Source organism: Cebidichthys violaceus, unplaced genomic scaffold, assembly GCF_023349555.1.
Source record: "Cebidichthys violaceus isolate CVI_PGR_0920_01 unplaced genomic scaffold, fCebVio1.0.p SCAF_145, whole genome shotgun sequence".
NCBI classification, from domain to species: Eukaryota; Metazoa; Chordata; class Actinopteri; order Perciformes; family Stichaeidae; genus Cebidichthys; species Cebidichthys violaceus.
Genome location: NW_027176313.1, coordinates 158,999 through 183,826, shown reverse-complemented (window position 1 = coordinate 183,826; position 24,828 = coordinate 158,999). Strand labels below are relative to the sequence as shown.

Here is a 24,828-nt window from a genome sequence, read left to right as displayed (position 1 = left end):
AGTAAAGTTAACATGGGACACACGAGGCAGAGACATTCAACAGATGTGTCTGTTGTCTGCTGGTGAGGAGGTGATCCATTCAGGCAAAAGCTCCCGCATTGTTCCCTTGCAGAAGTTACTCTTGTCACGGTCCTAAACTCTGAATGCATTGGCAAATAGCTGTACAGGGTCATGAGAGCGGAGGCAGCCCTCCCTCTCCATGCCACTGACATGAATGCAACGCTGCAGCAACCGCTCGCTGCCTGAAAGCCCCTGAATGAGCCTCCTACTCCGACTTTCAGCATGAGTGAGTGTGACAATAATCCCTGACAATACATGTATAAATAATCAAAACTTCTTTGATTCAGCTGCGTAACACTTTGTCTGAGATGCTGTATGAACTGTCAAGGTTTGATATATTACTGCTGAAACTATTTTGCTGTGACAGACACGACTCATATCCGTTTCATATCTACATCTTCTCTGTCACTGTGAGCAATCCGCACAAGCTAACCTGAATATCAGTAGAGGAACCAGTGAATTTCAAAATTACTAGTTACAGCATTTTATCAACTTTCTGATAAAATGTCTGAAGTCTGAGTATTTTTTTCTACTCTAAGATGCTTTTAAAAATATGTGCAAAGACCTACAGAATAATAGAACTTGCTGTATTTGTTATAGAGAACCATCTGAGAAGCCATTATTTGTTTTGAAAAGGGCGGGCACTTTCAAAACATACATGGCAGGCGATTGGATGAACCATCCGTCAATCAAACTCTTGCCGAAGCGAGTCGGGAGAAAAGCCTTCGGTGGCATTCTTTAAACGTCATTCAATGCTGCAAAAGCAGAACTGATGCTATTGCAGCATCTACGCAAACCTCTGCAGGAGCTGCCAGTCGCTTCTCCGCGTCGTCTCACAGCCCCGCCCGTTGTTGCCAGTTAGCTCCTCACAGGGAGCTGATTGGACCACTGGCTCGATGGACACAAAAGCGTTACTTGAAGCTTGACATGAGGGATTCACGTGTGATATGTAATCCCGCAATGACGTTGCCAGAACCCAGCTGCCGTGTAAGGTGAGTGTCAGTCCAGGGAGTGAATGTCATAGAATTGCTGAGATAAAACTTTGATTGCATCAATGAGTTTAATTGATTTTTGTCATCATATTTTTTGGATATTAAAAGAAATGAACCCGTCAATACCCATGCAGATTGGTCAAAGGTTCTATAACAGCTTGTCAACTTCGTTATGTTTTCCTTGTTTTCACATTTATGTCATTGTTGGGTTTCTCATCTCTAACTTTCATTTCAGATAACTTCACTTCCTGTTCTTGCCTGTTTGCCGCTAATGTGACTTCCTTCACCTGCCTTGAATCGGCTCCACCTGTTCCCAATTACCCCTCCTCCTCCCAAGAGTATTTAGACTGTGTGCTCCACTTTGTCTTAGTACATCTGTGTCTAATTTTTCAGAGATTTCGCTCTGCGATCTTGGTCTTGCATACCTGGTTTGTAACTCTTTTTTTTGCAACTTTCCTGGTCTTGGGTTGTGCTTTTGAGTCCTTGTTTGTTTGTCCATTAGACCACAGTGAGTCATAGATTAGATTAGTCTGTCACAAGATCACAAAAGCTGCAGAAGATGGCTAATGTTGCACAAGCAAACCATGAAGGCAAAACCATCAAATCATTCTCCATGAAGTGTTGTCATTGATTGCTATTGAATTAATCTGATCTTCTGAAATGTCTGCATTCAGAAGGGGATTCAAATCAAATTTAAGATCAAGAAAAAAAGTTGACCTTAACACTTGAGAACATTTGAAGTTTTGGAAAAAAATGCCCCACCTGAAAATAATGCAATATGGAATTACAATATTGTTTAAAATGTTTTTTACAATATGAGTCAGGACATTTGTTTAGATTATTTGTCAGGTTATGACATTGGGTTCATTATTACAAGTTTGAACAGGTTATGTGCAAATTGTATTCCATTTTTCAGGAAATGATATTACATTATTATTATTATGATTATTACAAGACGTTTTGTTGATGCATCCATCCATCCATCCCAACGTCATCGCCATCTGGACTTTGAGGGTCCATAACATCTCCTGACTTCCTCCATGTATGCAAATAAAATAAATGTATATAAGTGTCATGTTAGCCTACTGAATGGATGGCAACATTGATAATTAAATGGGTAGAATTGTTCCAGGATATTTTTTTGATCCCACATACATTGTAGTAATTGTTATTAGGTTTGAAGGCACATTTCATGATATATAAAATGTTCAGCTTTTTGAGACACGGCAAAACAAAAAATGACAAAGATCACATGAGAAAAGTTCATTTTCTGAGCCTTTGTAATTTAGAAACACAAACTCAACATATACATTTTTGTCACACTGTGCAACTGAAGCAGAACAACTCTGGCTCAATTTGCAAAGACAAACCTCAAATTCAAACGGATCCACCAAAGAACAATTAACAAATATAGATACAGCAAATACAAAAAACGAAACAAACATCATTTTAAAATCCTGGAGAAAGTGACACACATTAATAATCTAACCTTTCTCTTATCTCGGTGATATCCAGGGCCAACATAGTACACCCCCCCTCACTCAGGTGTTGTTGTTTTTTATACTATTAAATCATTCACGTGTTACTGAAAAGTAAAATTAGCACACTAGCATACTTTGAAATTGCTTGGTTGTATTTCCCCAGAAATATATATTTTTAACAATTTTAAGTTGAACTTTGTGTTGAACAAATCTGCTACAACTACATATAAGATAGATCAAGTACATTCAAAGTGTGATAGAGAGATTTGAACAACAAGTGGTGAAATTCAAACAATATCTGTTAAATCTGATGAAGGTAAATTAATAAGATATTTAGTTTTTGATTTAGTTTAAGTTCCTGATTTTATGTAATGCCCAATAGCACCCACATTGCCTCACAGATTATGTTTAGTCCGTTATTGTTTATTTTGACAGAACTGATTATCGGTGGTTTCCTGAACAGACAGTAAAGATTATTTCATTTGCAGATAATATAAATAATAATAATAAAATAATTTATTTTGTCCTGGTGAGAATGTTAAACAACTATTGGATATTGTGGAACATGAATGGAAATGTTTTAAGTACGTTTAACTACAACTGAATTTATAATAATTGGTAATCAAATAATAACTTTGCAAAGCAAGCTTATGATGAATTATGTTTAAATTGAAAAAAATTGAAAGGTTGAACGAAATGTATTTTTAGGGAATGACATATGATATATCTAAACAAAATCACTGTTTATTAAATTAAAGGCTCTTGGATTCAAATATTTATATATTTTAATTGGCACAAAAAATGCCAAAGATTTTGTATACATTTTAAATAATTATTGATCTAAATTGGGAGAAAACTAAAATGACTTGAGAATGTTTATGTTATAATGTAATTATAACCTATATATTATTTGGTAAATGAAAATAAAATGTATGATCAGAATGGCATTTTGGCTTTATTATTGCAGGCTTTTATTTTGAAACATCTGCCTGCTTTTGATCAGCAGTCTTAAGTTGCATTGACTGTGATAACAGTGTTTAAAAAAGTGATTGGAAATAATTGTTAAAAAATAGTTTTTGTTGCCTAATAGTTTATGTAACTACTTATAGACCAACATTTCAATTGTTGAAACACATCTGTGATCTGTAGAATTTGGGGATTGTGGGGGTGCCATTGGATGGTTTATTAGAGTGTATCTGAAAATAAAACAATTACGATGAATGAACAAGGGATTTCACATTTGCAATTAGTTAATGGGGTACCTACGCAGCCTCTTATACCGAGGGCTGTCGATAAGTCACGTAACAGAATCAAAATGGTTAGAAGCATTACCATTTTGTGCTTACATTCACTTGTGCTTAACATCAAAAACAGAAGCTTAGTGGGACCCTGACAATTATGTACATATTTTTCATTGTCAGCTTTTCTCTCAACGTATCAGCCAGCGAGGTCAGCTGCTGAACTGTACATTCACTGCTCATACATTAGTTCTTCAAGGTTTCTCAACTCCTTGACCTGTGTCCCAAAATTCTTATGACCCCTGACCTTAAGCAGTTAACATGTTGTCAAGTCAATTTTTATATGGCACACGTGTACTCACTGTAACACATACTTCATACAATTCAAAAATGAATGGGAAAACTCCTCGTTAGGTTGCGAAACGTGTTTCAACCCTGGTTCTGGTTACACCGTGGTTGTACGGGAGGTATATGTCCCATTGCGGAACACCATATCAGAAGCCATACAGTCCTTGGGAAAATCCAGAGGGCTACACGTTGCTTGTCTCTTCAAAGCTACGGCACAGTAATCCACCTGTTCCGCATCCAGCCCAGACTCCAGCCAGCGGAAACACACAATGCGCTGGAATGAACGCCGGAAATTGTCTGAGACAAAGCCATACAGGATAGGATTGGCGCCGCTGTTGACGTAGCTGAGGATGACAAAAAGCTGAGTGACCATTGGGTCTGGGGGCCGGTGGAAAACGCTGACAAGCTGGACGATGTAGAAGGGCATCCAGCAGAGAACGAACACGGCCACGACCAACAGCACCATGCGGGTGATCTTCTTCTCCGAGCGCCGCCGTTGAAGCCAGCCTGCTTTTAGCCCCACTGCTCGCATCCTGGCCACCATTAAACAGTAGCATAAGCAGATGGCTCCAACCGGCAGCAGGAACCCCAACAGGAAGGTATAGACGACAAATGCTTCTGACCACGCCGATTCAGGCCACAAGAAGTTACAATCCACACCACCGTCCTGCGCCGGGACAGTGTCTGCGAAGATGATGATGGGCAGGATGACTATGAGTGACAGTCCCCATACACACACATTAACTACTTTGGCGACGGTCGGTCTGCGGTAGCGGGCAGCCTTGATAGGGTGGACAACTGCTACGTATCGGTCCACACTCAGCACAGTCAGACAGAAGATTGATGTAAACATATTGATACCATCTACACTCAGTACCAACCTACACATCAGCGACCCAAAGGGCCAATGACGGACGGCAGCTGATGTGGCCAGAAAGGGAACACTCAACATGAACAACTCGTCAGCGATCGCTAAGTTGAGGATGTAAATGTTTGTGGCTGTTTTCATTTTGGCGTATTTCAGAATGACGTAGATGACCATGGCGTTGCCAGTGAGACCTACACAGCAGACAAGAGCATAGATGGATGGGATGATGATTTTACTGGCGTCAGGCTCCTGGTAGTAGTCCTCATAGTCCATGCTTGTGTTATAGGGCAACCCAGTTGGATAGGACCCATAGTCCTGGCTCCCATTGAAATTCATAGTCACTTTTGCTGGGTATGCTAACTGTTAGTTGGAATGATGCTATCCGATGGAGCTACAAAGAGCTGAAGTGAAGCCAAACTTTGGGCTTCTTGGAATTTGTAAGTTCACAGATTACCAAAAGAATATCCCTACACCTGACCTTGATCAACAGTTTGTGATATACCACCCGACCCCACACATTTGTCTTGACAACGATGGTAATACATCATTATTTATTCAACAATTCCGTTTCAGCAACCTTTTGAAGAGCACCCTTCCCCACAAGCCCAAGTCCATCGAATGGCGGCATATATGTGAATGGACAGGGAGTACCGAACGGCGTAGAGCTGTAGTTTTTAACGTATTAATCACTGTGATTGCAAAAAAAAAGCAAATTCTGTAGTAGTTCTTGTTTTTCACAGAAAATCCTGAGATAATACAAGATTCCTTATATAGTGTCTTTTCAAAATAAACTTCTGTCTTCCCAGAAAGTTAGGTTTAAGCAACAAAACCACTTAAGAAAGTGGTTGCTGTTAAGTTTACTATGTTTGTGACTACCGCATGTGACTAACAACACCAAAGACTTACGTGACTATCTATTGAAATTACAAAATGTCAACGTTTACCCGCCCTGTGTGGACTATCTAGCTCTTGAAACTACGTCAGTTACTTTGCCCGTGTCTCAGTGTCAGACGCTGAGGAGCTACGTTGCTCGTAGCGTTGAGAGTGAGAACGAGTTGATGTAATTTTTGGGGTTTTTACTGTCACCCAAGAAAGAAAATGTCTATTGTTCTTCTCATAGTCCATACGTCCTTGATGATCCTGGGTCTCTTTTCTCGTCACTTGATTCTCATGGGGAAGTCAAGACAACTTGTATCATTCTTTTCCTCTTAGCTACAGAAAACAGGGTATGCAGCAATTGCATTCAAGGGTAACTATTTTACACACTGATATGCAGGATGCGTTAACATCTTATTATTAATCTGTTCCAGTTGTAGTAAGTGCAGAGTTCTGATCAAAAGCAAGGTAAGACCTCTTGGACACAGAAAATACAAAACACTCCATCTGTTGAATGAAACAGGCAGGTCAAATCACATCGACTGTGCACTTAAAAGTTGTGTTGCTTGGCTTCGGCACTCATGTCGTCTCGTTGAGTCTCGCAGCCGTTGCAGAGAGCGGAAAAATCACAAGGATCCTGCAGAAGCTTCCCTTCGGGATACAGTGAGCTCCCATTTTCTGTGACCTGAATTATGAAAACCTGTGAGAAAACAAAGAACTGTCACTTAGTTTGCCTCGAACAAACACTGAGCACAAACATCAAAGTACAAATGAGTCATGCCTGAGAAAACCTGACACTGCATTGGCTTTTACCGGGTATAAGCTTAAAGACATTTCTGTCTGTGTGTATTATTTCACAAGCTCAAAATATGTCATATATCCCAACAAGCTGATTACCAATAGGCCATGAGTAATAATTGAGAGGAATAGTTTTAAGTGTGTCAAATACCCCTGCACACCCAAAATAAACCCACACAGGGGATTTCTCTTATTTAGTGGTTAGACCTCCAGGACCGGCTGGATGTGCAACTCGGGCTTACAGCTTTGCTTTTCTTTCCCTGTACATGGAATCCTTTACCAAACTTTGACCTAACACCACATTCATGTCATATGGGATGGCTCAACTACGACCTACGAGTGTTGACGTTTTCTACAGTCGTACGACTCTGGAGTTGGCAGTGTGAGCTTTGATCTGATTTGGTCTCATGGTCGGCACCAATTGACACAGCAGGACGAGTAGAGGAGAAATGGAGGTCCAGGGGTGAAAAACACTCAAAGACAAGGAATAATAAGTAGACCAATTTTCAATAATGTTGAATTTGCTTGTTGATTTATATGTTTTATATGTTTTATATGGTGGGCCGGTCTGGGTCAGAAACAGAATCATTGTATTCACTGCTGTATTGATTGAGTCAGGCCTGCGCAGAATCAATCACCTGCAACCACCTTCCTGCTGAACAATGCAACAAACATATGTTGTTTGGTTGATAATAATAAAGGTTATCTATCAAAACTCATCACTTAATGAGCAGAAATTATAAAGAATACAATTATATACACAGATATAGACACACATACACACACATATAAACTGCAGATAGTCACAGATGGATTTAACAGGATGTAATTATTTCTGACTACATGCATATTGACTGATTGCAGCCCCGGCGGGGAGCCCGCGTATATCATTGATTTAGAACAGGAACGTCCAGTAACTGCTGCTAGAATCTTGCAATTCAACATCTATCATATCCTTATATAGAATACACAGGATAATTGCTGGTGGTGGGCGTATGCTGGTTTGGGACTGGATCTGGATGGCAACAAAGGTAGATGATGAAGATAATGATATGGAATTTGATGACCAGACTACGCTTGTTGGAGAAAGAGGGCAAAGTGATGGAAATATTGGGGGAAATGAGGATATAAGAGCATTAGCCAGAGCAATAAAAGAAGCATTCGCAGAAAGGTTGACAGTGAAAATTTAAAATAATACTAAATTCAGGAAGGAACATGAGCAAGTGATTCCAAGTCCAATAGCTCTGTGTAGGGAACAGAAGAAGAAGTTAGGAGAAGTAGAAATGGCCAAGATTCTCTGGGATGGGAACTTGTTGATGAAATGCAGAAATGAAGAACAGAGAAGTGTATCTGCAAAAATGAAAGAAGAGTTCTGGGAGAGAGAGAAGTGATAACTGGCATTCCCATTGAAAAACTCAAATGAAGTATTTAAAGAGGCCAAGGAGGAGGCTAAGGAGATTGTTAAGAACAATTGATGATGAGAGAGTAGAATGTTTGTCAGTGCTTCTAGAGTTTCAGGATGTAGTGCTTGAAGATAGAATAAAGATAAGCTGCATGAGTTTCCCAGTCAGACCTCAGGTTCAATGTTATCAATGCCAGAGGTAAAAGCATGTAGCGTTGGCTTGCAAAGGAGTGGCAAATGCAGAGATCATAGATTTGAGGACTGTGAAGAAAAAGTGCAGTGAAATTGTGAAGTCAGGAAATGAGCAATGGAAATGCAACAAGTGAAAACTGTTAACATGTAGAAAGAATGTAGAAGTGATTGATGAGAAGACGGAAACCTAAAGTGCCTCAACAATGGAAATGGTACAAGAAGTGATGTTAGGTATAAGCACTTTGGAAATTGTGGCAGAAACAGCAACAGGAAGTGACAGCTTTCCTGTTGTTTACTCAAATGCTACAATCACCTCAGCTAACAAAATTGGCATTTCATTAATAGTTCTAGACTTCCACATTAGATTTGCAAGAGAATCACCGATGAATTTTTAGCGTATATCGGGGAAGATGCCGGCAATTTTGTTCATATTACAGTGGGTTGAAGATATGAGACCGTTGAGAGCAGTAATAGGCTCCGATTCCAGTTCGTAACAACCAGCTTGAAGTACAGTGATTTAGCAGACCAGATGCTTTAATAGAGATACAGCACAACACTGATGAGATTACATGAAATGGTGGGATTAGATATAATAATTGTATGAACAGCAGCACATCTGGGGTTCAAAGGAAAAGAAATGTGCAAAGGAAGCCAGAGAAATGAATCACATTGACACCACAGTACCCTCTGGTAAAACGGAAATGAAGAGCACAGTTAAACATAAGCTGTAAGGAAGGTGGTTGTAGAGAATTCAAAGTAAAGAGAGGAGAACCAAGAGAGTAATATCCAGGTTGTGTTTTGGGCATACTGGATCAAACGGTAGATTATTTAAAATAGGAAAACATAATACAGGAAGGTGGGGATTTGTAATGTGAAGCTTTAATGTTACACATATGATGCACTGCAAGAATGGCATTGCCAGGGCACCCTGGTGGCCCAGTGGTTAGTAGATAATGATGATGATGATGATGATGATGATGATGATGATGATGATGATGATGATGATTAGGGCTGGGTATCGTTTAAAAAATGATGATGCCAGAACCAATAGCAGTACCGTGAAAGTGATGAACGTGTGCACGAATAACTTTATAAAGTTTATACTAACTCAACAACTCACATCAAAAGGCATGATTGTCAAGGGAGTCTGGGGATCTAATTGTGGTTGCGGTGGCCAATAATTATGGTTGAGCCAAAATTGTTTGAAACTGCTAGATCGGTTTTGATCGAGCTGATGTTCATCAAAAAGTCCTAAAGGCTACTTTTCACTCCCCGTCCGTCCATACGTCCAAACTACAGAGACGGAGCTATTCATTCGGTGGCCAACAAGAGAACCACACTTAGTTTAGAGGGCCGGTGTGTGTGTGTGTGTGTGTGTGTGTGAGTACTTCAGATGTAACAGCTGCTAATCTGCAGTTTAAACAGTACCCCTCCAGAAACATCAATGATGGATGAGAAAGAACAGAGAGTCCAAAGTCTTAATTAGTCTTCCACTCCTCGACGGGCTTCTAGGTCCACTCCAACCTTTCCTTCCCTGCTGCAAGCTTTAATGACAGGAAATCATCCTTTTGAAGTTGCATTAGCGCTGCTTGGTAGAAGGAATATATCAGTCTGTGTGTGTGTGTGTGTGTGTGTGTGTGTGTGTGTGTGTGTGTGTGTGTGTGTGTGTGTGTGTGTGTGTGTCTAGATAGGGAGAGTATGAGATAAAATGATGTATGGCTGCTGTTGTCATTATTGCTATCTTGTAAGGACTTTTTTTTTTTTTTTACATAAATATTGCTCAGAATTTTAAACACACATATGATAGGTTAGGATCAGATTGTGGTTTGGGTTGAAATAAGTTTGTTTGTCAAGTAACTTTAGTAGTTAGTATGACAAATTAGTTGAATGTTGACTTTTGGTTTCATATGGGAAAGTCCATGGTTCCCTTCCTGTGTTTGTTTGAATTATACTACACTACTTTTCGTAGGTATGAGTACGAACAGTGATTGAGAACAGCTTCAACCTACACACACACACACACACACACACACACACACACACACACACACACACTAGTTTATTTTGACTCAATCCTACATACACCGTCCTGCTGCCCCAAATACTCACTAGAGCACCAAATCTGGATTAATCTGCTGCTGAAAATAGTCCCCATGCACCATTTCCTCCTGTTTGACTAATGCTTGCCAAATTCAAAATGAAATTATATATAAACGTGGAGCCATTTTTAAAGATCCATCCATAGATACCAATGGACTTGGAGCTGAGAGTCAGAAAACATTGAAAGACAGACTCAAACATTGTTGGGTTTAGTGTTCTCAGGGGTTTCATTGACAATAAGGAAAACGTAGAATAGTCACTAGTCTTATCCTTTAAGTCCTGTCTTAAGACCTTAGTAATGCAAGGAGCCATTGCTAGTCAAATCAAAAAACAGTATACCGTCAGTATCCAATATCTGCACACACACACACACACACACACATCTAAACTGTTATAGGATTTATGTTTACATCTGCAGTGCTCCAATCAAAGGCAATCAACTACATAAACATTACTGCAGATATCTCCTAGCAACGGCTCCACACATTACTAGAAAGGTCTCTACTAGCTAAGACGTTCATTATAAAGGGTAAGGCTGTTACCTTATTGTCAATCACACCAATGAAAACATGGAAACATAGTCTGACTCTCCTACCCTGTCTGAGACTCTCAGCTCCGTCATCTTTTTCTCCAGAAGATTTCCTCAAAGTAATAATCATTTTTTTGAACTGGTGCATGCTGGGTTTGCTTTGACACCATTTGTATTCATGGATTCAAAACTTAAAATAACAACATGTCTTTCGGGCTGTCAGGATATCAGACTTTCACTACACAATTATTTGTCTGTTTGGCTGTGAGCTGCTTTGTAGTGAGCCCACGAGAGGCGCAGTCGGCTGGGTCTTCTGTTGTGTTCACATACTGCCATTGCTCCACTTTTGTAGCTTACTGAATGGCAGCAGCAAAGGTTGTCAGACTTCGTGACTTGTTTCCTACTTCAAAACGGACATCATTTGTAGTTGCGCCGCTGCCGGCATTCTCCTCCGACATGATGTAGCCAGCTCCAATCGACTCACAGGCTCACCTCTCTGACTATTGTTATGACCAGAAACCACAGACTGTGCATGAGAAGTGGACGTAGTCACGGTGACATCACCAGTTGGTTTGTGGACTGCCGTTTTGAAGCCTCGAGTTTGGCGTTTTGGCTGTCGCCATCTTGGATTATTTGCTACCAATCAACAGAAGTGACCATATTTGTACGGCGAAGAAGTGACGTAGAGACGCCGTAAATGACTCCGGTATGAAGTATTTGTCACAGTCACATGATCACGCAGGCCAAGTTACTAAAAAATTCAGAAGTGCACGACCAAGCGCCGTGACCACTTGAGGAGCGGCGAGTATAAACTTTGCTTGACAACTGCTACAGTCACAGCTGTAACATTAATGCTGACTTCATATTCATCGTCACACACGCTCTCAACCGGAGATTAAGTATTGTTACGCTGACGTAAACGTGTACCAGGCACACACACAGCTGTCAACCGTACTGGGAAAGTAGCTGCATGTGACACAACAATGCACCCAACGTCGGGTCCGCTAACGCTCTCAGACGGGTAGACGGTTGCCTGTTTTGCTCATCCGCTGCAGCTGATGATAAATGATGGCTTTGACCTGTTTGTGCATCTGTTGTCGTTGCAGCTTGGCAGCTCGTTGGCACATAAAGTCAACCACGGCACCCTGCATGCAAACTAGTCTTCTTAATGATTGGTTAACGAGGGTCGGCTATCGATCAGAAAAGAGCGTCAAAATTAGCATACCTGTTACTGAGTTTCGTCAGGTTTCCCTTGGAAATAAATCAGCAAAATGTAGCAAATAAAGAGAAGCATGTTTCCGTCAGGAGTTGGTGGAGACCAAACCAAAGTTAAAAGGGCAGTGGCCTTACATTCATCAGATGGAACACATATCTGTTATTACATTAAAAAGGCTGATATAATGGTTACTACATGAATTATATTATTTATATTGTACCTACCTGAATATCACGTTTTGCTTCCACAACATCCTAATTTTCTGGAATTTCCTGACTTTAAAATGTCGCCAGCATATTGAAACTACGTGTACTTTTGTTGCTACACTTTTCCTATCATGGGGAGTTTTAAGTTTATTATAAAAGAGCAGCGGGGTAACACGGCAGTACAAGGCACATTTATCTTAGCTCCATTAGCTTCACACGTTATTTGATTTCTTTTGATCTCTCTTTCCGAAACATCGATTCCTCCCCGGAGGATGCACCGGCTGCCATAATGATCGCCTGACAAAGCTAAAGGAGCATTTCGTCAGACTCAAACACTAAATTGACCCCTAGAGCACAGATGAAATTTGCCCCCTTCGAAAACGTTCACCCTATTTTCATAATTATGTAGCCGGTGGCACAGTGTAGGAAAAAAAGAAAAGAAAAAAGAACTGTGAGGGAGAGAGTGCTTTGAAAAGCTTTCTTTCATTTGTATTCTATTCAACCTCAGCATGCTGGCTACTGTTGACATGCTGGGGCCCATTTTCATCTCATTTCATGTGACATATCTGCAGCTCACATTCTGGAGTGCAGCCTTGTGATTAAATATGGAAAAGGCTTCAGCTCTGCCTCCCAGCTCCTGGAGGTGTTCGAGGAGCATCTGAACGGAAAACCGAGTCCACTCTCACATGAGGGTCTTTGACAGAAATACTTTCTTTTGCTTTTTTTTAAATTTATTTTAAATTGTACCTATGGGCTACAGGATTATGGGCAAAATATTATTAGCGATTATTTTAGTTTTTAACCACTGTTGGCCGGCTGTTAGTTTAGGAAGCATTCAATTTTGATATGGATCGGAGTTTTCAACAAGCAGAGCACGCAATTTAAACGTCAATATCACAGTCGATCATGTTCAGGTAGTTGTGGAAAGCCATACTCATGATAAATATTTCAGCAGCCCTAGTTTTAGCCAGTTCTCCATTAAATAGAAAAAGGGAATGCACTACTGTTGTGTTTTCTTGTGTAGCAAATGGGCTGTGAGTGCATTTTGTTGTGCATGATGACAAATAGTTATCCTTGAATCATCCAGTTGAGATGCTTTTACTCAGCAGCTTTAGTTGAGATCTGGAGAAACAAACGCTGGGACACATTGATTGACAACTAGCGTAGCTACACTGCCATTGAGGACACCAAGGTCATGTCTTCAGTTTCTGGGAATCAGAAAGTTTTGGCAATCAAATGGAATTACATGCTACAAGATTTAAAAATGTAACTAATATATAGATACTGCTCACGCAAGAACATATTTGTTCGTAATTCTTATCCTAAACTCACTTTAAAGGTGCAAATGTATTGCCTTCATATGGCTCTGAACATGGTGACAGCTGAGCAGGCGGCTAGCAGCTACTAACAGCGACGGGGCTAACGGCGCTAATGGCGCGAACATCGCTAACAGAGCTAACAGCGCTAACGGGGCTAACATCGCTAATGGCGCGTCATAGAAGGCGATTGAGGGGACGTGACAGTCAGCAACAGGACTGCTTCTGTGGGGGAATTGTTTTTGATGAATATGATTCATCTTGATGCTTTTTTTTTTTGCACCTTATTTCCATTTACATTCAAGTAAATGTCTTCATTGATAAATGTTTACCTCCCTACCTCAGCTTATTGGAATATCGACAGCATTTCCTTTCTCTCACACACCCACACACTTTTCAGATACAGTTCATGCAGCGTCGTGAGTGCACTGCTTGCCTCTCCATCATCCGCTGTGAAGTACACTGCTCACAGAGTTGTAGCCAAACTCCATTGCCTTTCCCAGCCAACATAGAGGCGGTCGCGGCGCACCAGAGGAAATGTGGGCCCTTAACGAGGACCAGCCAACTCCGGCGAGAGGTCCTCCGAAGGGAGCCGTTTCTGATCCACCGAGTTGCACATTCATGCTTCTCAAGTGATGAACAGCGTCGATTTTAAAGACCCAATGCAATAACCTGTCCTGTGGTGCCACACGATTAATTGCAAGTGCAGTGGGAGCCTTTGGGGGGAAATGAGAGGGAACCAACAACGCCATCTGGGGAATTACACCCCAGGAAATATGGACTTAAGAACCTTGTGATATTGTTTTGAGAATTCGTTTACTGATAGGAGACAGAGACGGCTTTTGTAAAATGAACGAACGATTATAGTGAAGGAATGAAAAATAATCAAATATGCTGGGGTGGGAGCTATTGGGGAGGGAAGAATGTTCATGGACAAATGGAAATTACTGAACCCAACGAGGGATTCAAATGAATTCTTTAATTCAAGCTACGCTAAAAAGGCCTCACTAAAAACTCTAAAACTACGTCACTTACCTCAGGTGCAACACAGCAATCCCCACGACAGAAATTGTGCGGCTTACACTCTAATCCCAGGTTAGTCCCAGAGGAAAAACACAAGTGAACCACTTATATGGGGTATTAATATATGGAATCACTCATCATAGGCAGGACAACAATGGAGCGCTGTAACACCAACACTACCAGCCACCACAAAGACAAGGGACAGGGGCCAAGAAAAAAATGACACTAAATGCCAACAGGTAACTTCTATACACTGGCTCTGACTAGGGAATTGGTTGGGGGAGGAGCCAGCCTACTTGGGGAGCATTCCACACCACAAGCGATCAGACCGAGTTGCTACACCGAACCTTTTTCTTTTAAATTACACAGAGGAGCCTTAAAGGAACCCCATCAGTCCACAAGTATGACAACATATACATATACAACATATGTAAAGCTGTTAAGCATTAATTATATTAAGTGATGCACTATCTAGTAAGAACATAAATAACGTAAGAATTCATCACATGCAGTAGGAAGTAATAGCCATGCAGTCAAATAATGATTTCATGCTCGTACATTCCTTTATAAAGCCAATTAATTGATCTTATTTTGAAAATGCGTTCCATCACGTTGGCCACTTCAAACATAGCATGAGTTAATCAAGTAAACATGTGAGATGCTCAGCATGCACAGAATTGATTTTTCCAAACGTCGGGTGTCTATTGAGAAAGAATCAAGAAAGAGGAAGTCTCCCTTAAATGGGAAATTTAATTAGCTTGCCATGGCCGTAGTGGAATGAATTAAATATTGCAGCAGGCTGAGCCTCGCCGAACTCCCCTGAGTCAATTTAAGGGGGAAAATAATGGAAGTGCACTTTATTTTTACTCGGTTGACACCTCCACCCAGCTACTTTAGAATTGGGTTGTGGGGGGGAGTTAACACCACTCTTCACCAAACATATTCCTGAAAAGCAACAAGTGTTCAAGCTGTCTGTGATGGATGGAAGCCCTTTGAAAAACAATCACACAAACAAAGTTAGCGAATCCGGCGTGCGACGCAAATGCCGGCCCAAATGTCTGCAGAGTAAACGTGAGCGTGAAGCCAGAATGAGGCACACGCCTGTGGAGTTTGATTGTGAGCCCAAGGCAGATTCGAGAAATAATCACGCTGCAATTCTCAATTCAATTTTCCTTCTATTTCCCAGAAAGAGAAAAGAATACAACTGTGGTGTAAGCAACAATATGCAATGCACAAAATATGGATGAGAAGTAGGTTAATGCTGAAGCTTAAATGCAAAATACACCAAACATACCTCTCGTTAAGTACGCATCGAGTAGAGCGACCACAGCAGACTACACACGGCGACTTCTTTTTGTTTTCCTCAGAAACCAAACAATGAGCAGCTGTCAGATATAATAATCCATTATTGGATTGAATTTGATTGGGCACTTTGTATTCATTATTTTCAGAATTCATCACTGAATGCTTCAGTGGTGCATCTTAACAAACACATTTGAATTTAATCAAATTGCCACAAACCAACTGATACGTTGGTAAACCGGATCCTGCCGGAGCCCCCAGGGTCCCGGTCCCCAAAAGCAGTTTCCCCCTTTAGACTGCCAGCAGTCCAGCTGTGATCATGAGTAATGATGTAAATTGACAAATCTGTTGTTGTGTACTGTTTGTTGATGTCCTCCTGCCCACATCTGAGTTTCCTGGGATTCTAATAAGTCTGATGTTGTGTTCATTAAGTGTGAATTCGAAAGACAAAAAAATATATAACAAACAGAAATGTCATATTTCCACATGTTTTTCTGTCATTTAAGCTTTAACTGGAGCTCTTTTGATATGTCATCTTGCTGCGTGACTTCTTCTGCAATGCTTTTGTGGCACCAGACGGGAGAATTAGCACCTTCCTAACCAGCTCCTGGTGTTCCCACGACAGCAGTGGATAGAAACACACACACACACATTTGCATATTCTTTTGCAGCCTTTGCTGAAATTCTAAATTTGATCTATATTTGGATGGAACTTAACTAAGTCAAAATGGCCACAAATATGTAATATATATATTACATGATCTACAAACAAAAACTATATTTCTAAATGTCAACAATTTGCGCGTTCTATTCCTACACTCTATTTTTAAGCAATTTAAACATGTGTGAAACAGTTTGAAATAAATCTGAATAAATATTAATATTTTACGTAACGATTTTGAACTTCACAGATCTGATCCTATTTGCCTTAAAAATCGCTTCCTCTGTAGACAAATGTCTCAACATATTTGTGACATTTGTATTTATTAACAGATTGTTAAATATGTGCGCACTGATCGCCTGATACGCACGGATCAGGATACATGTGCGCGTTAAGTTTTAAGACTGTTTTCACACTCTCGCACTTCACAAAGATGCTGCGTTTAAGAACTTTTGAAAAACTGGGACAGCTGGGCTTCCGGTGGGAGATACGTTTTTTCTCTCTAAATAGACAGAATAGCTCGTCACCCTTGAATTAGAACACATTCATTAAGCAAATACACTGCCACTCAAAAGTATTATGTCACCCTTAATATTAATATTTTTCTTCTATCTTTCAATGCCTATTTTAACAGAGACAAAGAGAATAATTCAGACACCAAATGTACTATTTAAACTCTAAAGTGTTACTTGCCAAGGGAGAATATTCTTATCACCCATTTTATCCCGAAATACTCTTCGGTTTTGGATTTGTTTTCGGGTCCAGAATAGCATGAGTTACCATGATCCACATTGGTAACCGTGGCTCTAAACATCGAGACAGTCTGTTTTTCTTTGGGCCCTCCGCAGTCTACTCAGAGGATAGATTGTAGAGGTTTGAACTTTAGAAAATACGTCAGTCAGGAGAAACAAGTGAATGATTAGTAGTTGACGTTTATTATGACAGATGATGCGTTAATGAGTTGGACAGAAATTCTACGGCATTTGAACTTGACGGGGAGATTTGTGATCGAGTGGCAATTGCCCTGATCGGCAACAATATAAATCCCCAAAGTGAGAGGGAAAACACAGCAATACATTCCCCAAAAGAAAGTATTACTTACTGAGCTGAACTTTGAATGGCTGCAAATTTTTTCAGCGAATTGGTGCGGATTGCTAAGAGACGAGGCATGAAATAAACATTACACTGCAATTGAGGTTAAATGGATAGTCGCAGCAGAGAACCTATTGTGTGGACGTAAAATATGTGGCAAGAGACCGGGTCAGCAACAATTGAGCCAGCTAGAGGGCAGCAGTGCCCTGCTTGTGATTAATGCTTTAGCCAGCAATGGCAAATGAACTGCTGCTAAGGTTTGAGCTTAGACAACATGGTTACCATAAAGGACCTACATGAATCGTAGTTTAAGGCCATATAGTGATACCGCCCACTTAAAGCATTTCATACATTTGAGAAAACAAGAACCTTGAAAATTCGGCAGAGACTAAATTGTGGTCAGCAGTGACCTGAGAATTGATGATTTAGTGCAGCTGAATAAAGTATAAGACCTACAACCACCGACCACCAGCTTACCAGGCTGCTTCAGCTTTAGAGATCTTTAAGCTCGGACAATGGAAGAGACATCGGGGCGCACATAGGAGGCATAAATAAGCGGAGGATGACCAACGCCCCAGTTGTTGTAAGGAAGCAGTAGATTGACCTTGCATAGCTGCTGAGGTTGCAGCGCCTATTCTAAATGAAGGACCTGAATGGGGGTAGGTTGCATTTCAGAAGAACCCGCTCTAAATGATGGCTAAACGAGGACTTGGACATGGGATTACTGTTGGGGGTCAGAAACGAGGGTTGGTGCCAAACCGACCCTCATGTATTTACACATAATATATTTACACATAATATTTAAAAAGGCAGAATTGAGAATCCAATGTGAGCGATAATTATTACACAAGTACTTCCTGCTTTGGAGTGTTTGAGAAAAAGACTGAAGAAATCTGGGTGAAAAGTTAACGTCCTTAGCTGGATCAAATGAAATAGAAGAAATGGTAAAATCACCGCTCCTTAGGAACCCATTAAAAGATAATAGAAAACAGCTGTCCAAAAGGGAATCCACTTAGGGAGAAAAACAATTATGTCTCAAAGCTGCGAGCATTTTTTGCAATATAGAGATGGGTAATGGGGAGTCTATTATCTATGTAGGAAGGGGAAACAGTTTAATGGCTGGGTGAGGAAAAGATCTGGGAAAAGAAAAACTGCCGTTAAACTGGATCCCAGCAACCAGACCTTTAATATACTGAAGCTTGAAGAAACAAACAGCACTGATTGTTACAGGTGTTAGTGGTATGTTCAGAGAAATGTAAAATAAGGCAAAAGTTTTCCAGGCAAAATCCTAGAATTTCAGAGTGGACGCTGCTAGGTCTTTTCTCATAGAACCTTGCAGTTTCGAGGTAGGACTGCAGGGAAGGCTGATTTCATATTGTTAGTGATTCTAGAGGAGGAACGGCTGTTGGAGATGTGTTGGCTTCTGGGCACAGACTCTTGAATACCTGGAATCTAGCAAATGCGCTTCAGTTTTTCTGCTGGAGGAGAAGCTTTCATTTGTACGGTGTCCAGCGTAATGCCCAGAAAATCAAGGCGAGTAGCCGGATCGGTAGTTTTTCCGTTGGAGAGTGGGTTGAACAAGTGCAGAAGTTTTTTACGTACCTCAGGTTAAGGTTGCCAATCAGCGCTAAATAACAGTCCAGTTCTTGTCAGCGTTTGGGGTAGACAGAGCATACACTTGGTTGTTCTCTAGAGACTGGAGGCAGGCATCCATTGCTTGGATTTACCAGAGACTGGAGGGTTGCTGAGAGGGTCAGAGGCTTGTGGTGGCGGCGGCCTTGCGTTTAACTTGAGGAGCTGTGTCTTCTGTGCGTGCTTGTAGCCCGGGAGCTGCGGTGGTGGGCTCGTCCCGGGCTGGTGATCCATGACCCACTTCGTTAGTCAGGCTTTGAGGCTGCGAGAGGTCTAAGCCCAGAGCTTGATGCCTTGAGCTGTTAGCATCTCTAGTATTTCAGGACCGGTTTCCTCTTGTCGGGTGGCGATCCGATCACTGCGCCGAGTTGCAGATGAGATGGAAGCCCAATCATTTATGTCAGCGTCCCGATCGTGAGGGAAAAGATATCAGCCCAAGGATAATAACTGAACAAAACAAGACTTTGCCATAAACACCCACCGATACAGAGTCGCACAAAACAGCAGCTGGACAACTAGAGGCGTGGATACAGCACGTTCAAAAAGAGACTGCAGCAAGCTGATAGGCTAACGACAAGGGAGTGACACTGCGCTATTGGCTGGGAGCGCCCAGCTGTTAAACAGCTGGAATTGAGATTGTGCTGCTAGAGTGCGGAAGTATTCAAGACAGAGGACTACAAGCCAAAGCGTGCAAGGATAGTCTTCCTGACTGAACTTACGCTACAGCTTCATTTGATTAGGTTTAGAAAAATCTGCTATGTGCAATTACATTGTTCAATAACTCCATGACAATATGACATGCGATAAATAGACTAACATTGAAGTGTGCATTCAAGCTGTACATTTCGTTAGTCAGCCAGGTTGTCTTTAAATTCAGAACTGGATTAAAAAATTAAATATTTCAAATATGAAGTTTATAGAGAATGACGAACACAGACGTCAGTCATTCCTCCTGTCCTCTGTGTTCCGTCTGTTCTCCTCCCTCTGATGTGATTCACTGCCTGCAGGCACAGCTGGTAGAGAGAGGCACCCATGCAATAGCTTGATAACACGGAAAGCAGGTGATCGACAGCTCTTTTAGTAGGAAACTTAGAGAAACTTATAAATGGACATAAATGTCCCTAGTGACTGCCTCTTCTGTTGTGACTAAAATTGACTTTGACGTGACTCACCACTTCCTCAGTATTAGTGAAATGCTGGCTGAAGCCCTGGATCCCAGAGACTTGCATATAGACGTAAGATCTCAGCAGAACACGCTGGATATTTACAGTGCTGTATATATCGTACCACTTTAGTCTTGTCAATGTAAGTGATCAGCTGATCAATAAGCTGACTGCCATGCTACATGTGTTGAGGTGCTCGTTAGCACTGGCACTGCCTGAGATTTGGAGTATCCACTGTCTCTCTAACAAGCACAGACAGACAGATTCCAGAAGATGATCGTGACATCTGACCCGCCTGTTTTCTCTGCCTGCAGTGCAGAGATTCTGAAAATGACTCAGTGGTGCTGCTCAGGGTGAACAGCTGCTGTGAAACTGTGCTGGGCTTTCAACATGATGCTGTTGTGCTGAATTTCTACCAAACCCCCTAAAAGCAGCTGCCTGGTGTTGCCTCAGTGGGTAGAAAATGATCTCGAGATTCATATAATGATTGTGCCGCTATATAGATCGAAGATTTGGCCAGATATATAACCGTGGAGTATTTGATAATCAATTAGCGGTTTCATTTAGGGAATCAAATCTTGATTATTTTCATTCAACATTCTAAATAATTTTTTTGTTAACTGAGCAATCATTTGGCCAGCGAAACGTTGAATTGTGAAAAATGCCTGCTGCAAGTTCTGAGAGTCCAAGGGGCCGTCATTGAATCATCACAAAAGTACGACGGCCTATTAGGGCCATAGTGGGTAATTCATGAATTATGGATCCAGGGGAGGAGGGGAAGTATTCCGAAAAAAAACTAGGATGTCCTTTGAAACTAGGATGTTCTTTGAGATTAAAGTGGTAAATTTGATTGAATAAAAATCGCAAATTCATGAGGAAAACAACTTGAATATTCTCTGTGATTACAAAGTTGTACATTTGTGAAAACTCTGTTAAATTAAATCTGTTGTAAAATGTGGCTATAAACGGCTCTTATTGTTGGAAAAAGACAAACCCATAACAACCCCAAACATGTGTTTTACTAGCCTCGTAACGTTTTCCCCACATCTTCCCACTCGGCTCCCTGTTCCCCCATTAGAGACTGACCTCCGATGGCGCGCCATGCACTTCTATACATCACACCAATACAGCATCAAACCAATTCATGGTATTCATGACGGTATTGAAAAAAATCACACCGTCAGGAATTCTAAATGTAGTAATACCGTTATTCCATTATACCCTAATACCGTTATACCGTAATACTGTTATACCGTAATTCCGTTATACCAGTATATCTTAATTCCGTTATACCGTAAAAACCATAATACCACAATACCATTGTACCGTAATACTGTTATACCGTAATACAGTTATATCGTAATACCGTTATACCGTAAAACCACAATACCGTTATACCGTAACACTGCAATACCGTTATACTGTTTCCAATGTTCACTCTGACAGGAGGTCAGACAGACACATACCTTTACGTGTTTTCTTTTATGTTCAACACTAATAAAAATAATATAGCCAAGGTTTTATTCTTGTACATTTTCTGGGAATCTACAATGGCCTTCATATAGTGTCAAACAAAAGAAAAGCTGGAAATGGGGATGATTCAGCATTTTTGCTTGACAAAATGTATTTATTTCCCAGTCGTTCATTTCCAGATAAACACTGAACATTTCCTTCAGCGGTGAGGAGTGTCTCTATAAACTCTCTGAACATTTTTTCCCGTACTGTCAAGCCACCATAAAACCCACGAGAGGATAGAAGCTGACAGCAACAAGCTTCAGGAACAACAGCAAGTGGCCCGGCGAATGCTTCGTCCATCATTTATTATTATTGCCCTGGGTTTCTCCTCTCGCACTGCATCCAGTCCGCACCTTATTGGTGGAGGGAAGACACTACACAGGCGTAGTTAAACACCTCCTGCAATGAATCCTGTTCCTTTATTTTGTCCGCCCCATTTATATCAACAAGGGTAGGCTAAACAGCAGAAACACCTCTCTGCATAATGCAATACAGTTCAACAGTACCACAAACTACATCCTCCGAAATGTTTCTTTCAACACAAACTGCTGTATTTGATTTTGCTAGGTGAATTTAATAAATTATATTTATTAACTATATTATATATATTGAAAATAGCAGGTCTTCTTTCTGGGGACGTTTCATGGTGATGTCTATTAGTTTCTAATTACTCTAAATTATTTTTTTTCTCCTCAGACTCTGAGACTGAAATCTACACTTCAGTAGCACTTACATACGCCAAACTTTTCATGTTTCATTCGTATCTATATTCTGAAGGTTATTACCGAGGGGTTTGTTCATACATCATTCATAGCCTAATTTATTTATTTACATCTCATTCAACTGGGCAAGATTGATGGTGGTATACATGTGATTTGAAAGATGAATGTATCTATATACATATAAAGATTGCATTTGTAATATTTAAACATACAAATTGATTGAATGACATTTATACACACAGACAAACACATTTTTAAGTTTGTGTTCCCCTGAAACCTATGTCCTTGTATAAATATGATCAATAACTTATTATTTACTTGTTATTTTCTGTCCTTCAAAGAACACTAGTCTTTTGCACGGTGATTAATGAGTGCAACAGAGCACATTATAGCAGCATTTTGACAGCAATTACAAAGATGTCGTAGACATGCAGTTATGAGATGTCACTGATGGAATGGTGTATTAAAATATCGGGCGTAAAAAAATGACAAAACAACCATATTTGTTTGAATACGAGTTTGATCTGGGGTTTGCAGAGAATATTGACATCTCAGAAAAATATATTTACACTGGGCATCCTATTAAAAACTGTTCAAAAAACACATGACACATTGCACTGACCTTCACTGAATGTGATGATGAACTGTGATGCTTGCAGGTGTGTGCTGGTAACTTACCGCCTATGTGGAGCTGCAGAGACGCCGCCGTCCTCCCATCCCAATCACCGTGCCGATGAGCGCGGACAGTGTATCTGCTCCCCTCCTCTGCTCTGTTTGGCAATCGTGTCTCCCTCCTCCCATCAGCAGCTGTGCTTCTGTCAGCATCCACTGATCTCTGAGCTGCTTAATGCCGCTACACTCTCCTCCGCCTCTCTGCGCACTCTCAGCCCGCTCTCCCTCCTTCTGTGCTGTCACTTGTTTTTGTTGCATGATGACATGCTCTCTCTCTCTCTCTCTCTCTCTCTCTCTCTCTCTCTCTCTCTCTCACTCTCTTTCTCACACACACACACACACACACACACACACACACACACACACACACACACACACACACACTGTCGCTCTTACCTCCTATCTCTCCTTTGTTTCAAGTCTCATCTCCACCTCTGCCTGGTTGCATTTCTCTGAGGGAGACGCAACCCACTTGGCTCCCCGTGAAAAAAATACATCTTAAGGTGAGATAAGAGGAGAAAGATGAAAGTTTGATGTGGAAAATGGGTTGTTGCATTGAGTTGGAAGGAAAAAGAGAGATTGGGGGGGGGGGGGGGGGGGGGGTAAATAGGAATCCAGCGTGAGGATTTCAAATGCACTAGGGTACTTGAATTGCTTATTAATAAGGTTGAGAAAATCCAAAACGGAGTGCAAAGAGTGTACACACAAAAAAACACAAGAATGAACTAAAGCTAAGCTGGTAAAAGAAAAAAAAATACAAGCGATGAGAATTTAACTTGAATTCCGTTACTCTGATATGGGCAGGAAGTAAAAAAGGTTCTCTATACAATATTCGGAGCATTAAAATAGCAGCAAACTTTGTTTGCCGTGCTTTGTCTATATAGCCAAATGCTTTTTGTGCATGGCAGTGCATATGAGCACACGGCTGCCGCTCTGCACTGCTCTCATACGGCGGTTACAGCTGACAACGACGGCATTGGTGCGGAAGGGTAGCGCCCACCCTCCAGTTCCTCCTAACCGTTCGCCGTAGTTTGAACTGAAATCGCTGTTAGCGTCGTTGGCGCTGTTAGCAGCCAGCTCAGCCGTCGCCATGTCGAGAGCCTTATTATTATGAGTTGGGAGTGTTAATGTGTTGTCAGCGAACACGTTTAGTGTTGGCCATTCTGCGATTTGGCAAATACATTACCCAAACGTTAAAGTTATTCACTTGCATGTGGATGTCACTTCTTGGGTTTGGATGAAGATCATAGGATGTAATTGAAAAGTCTAGAAAAAGCTAGTAGTGGACCTTTTTTTTATCAAACACAAATCCACGTTTTTTATTAAAATGACAACCTAATCCCAGTAAAGATCCAGGCACGGTACATTGTAGAACATTGTATTTATTTATATTCTAGCATTGCCTATTGAGCTGAAGCTCTGAG

The 24,828-nt window shown here is 41.0% G+C and overlaps 1 protein-coding gene across 1 annotated transcript; it reads right to left on the bottom strand.

The window, feature by feature from the left end:
* Positions 1-2,365: 2,365 nt before the first annotated feature.
* On the bottom strand, positions 2,366-23,621 carry sstr1b (somatostatin receptor 1b). Its single transcript, XM_068709374.1, has 2 exons — positions 23,411-23,621; positions 2,366-6,563 (listed from the first exon to the last, which is right to left on the bottom strand). Exon 2 carries the CDS (start codon positions 5,321-5,323, stop codon positions 4,217-4,219), a length of 1,107 nt encoding a protein of 368 aa, XP_068565475.1. The 5' UTR covers positions 5,324-6,563; positions 23,411-23,621; the 3' UTR covers positions 2,366-4,216.
* Between the last annotated feature and the right edge of the window lie 1,207 nt (positions 23,622-24,828).

Coding starts and splice junctions, on each gene's coding strand:
- sstr1b (XM_068709374.1), bottom strand. CDS start 5,323: ATGAATTTCAATGGGAGCCAGGACTATGGGTCCTATCCAACTGGGTTG.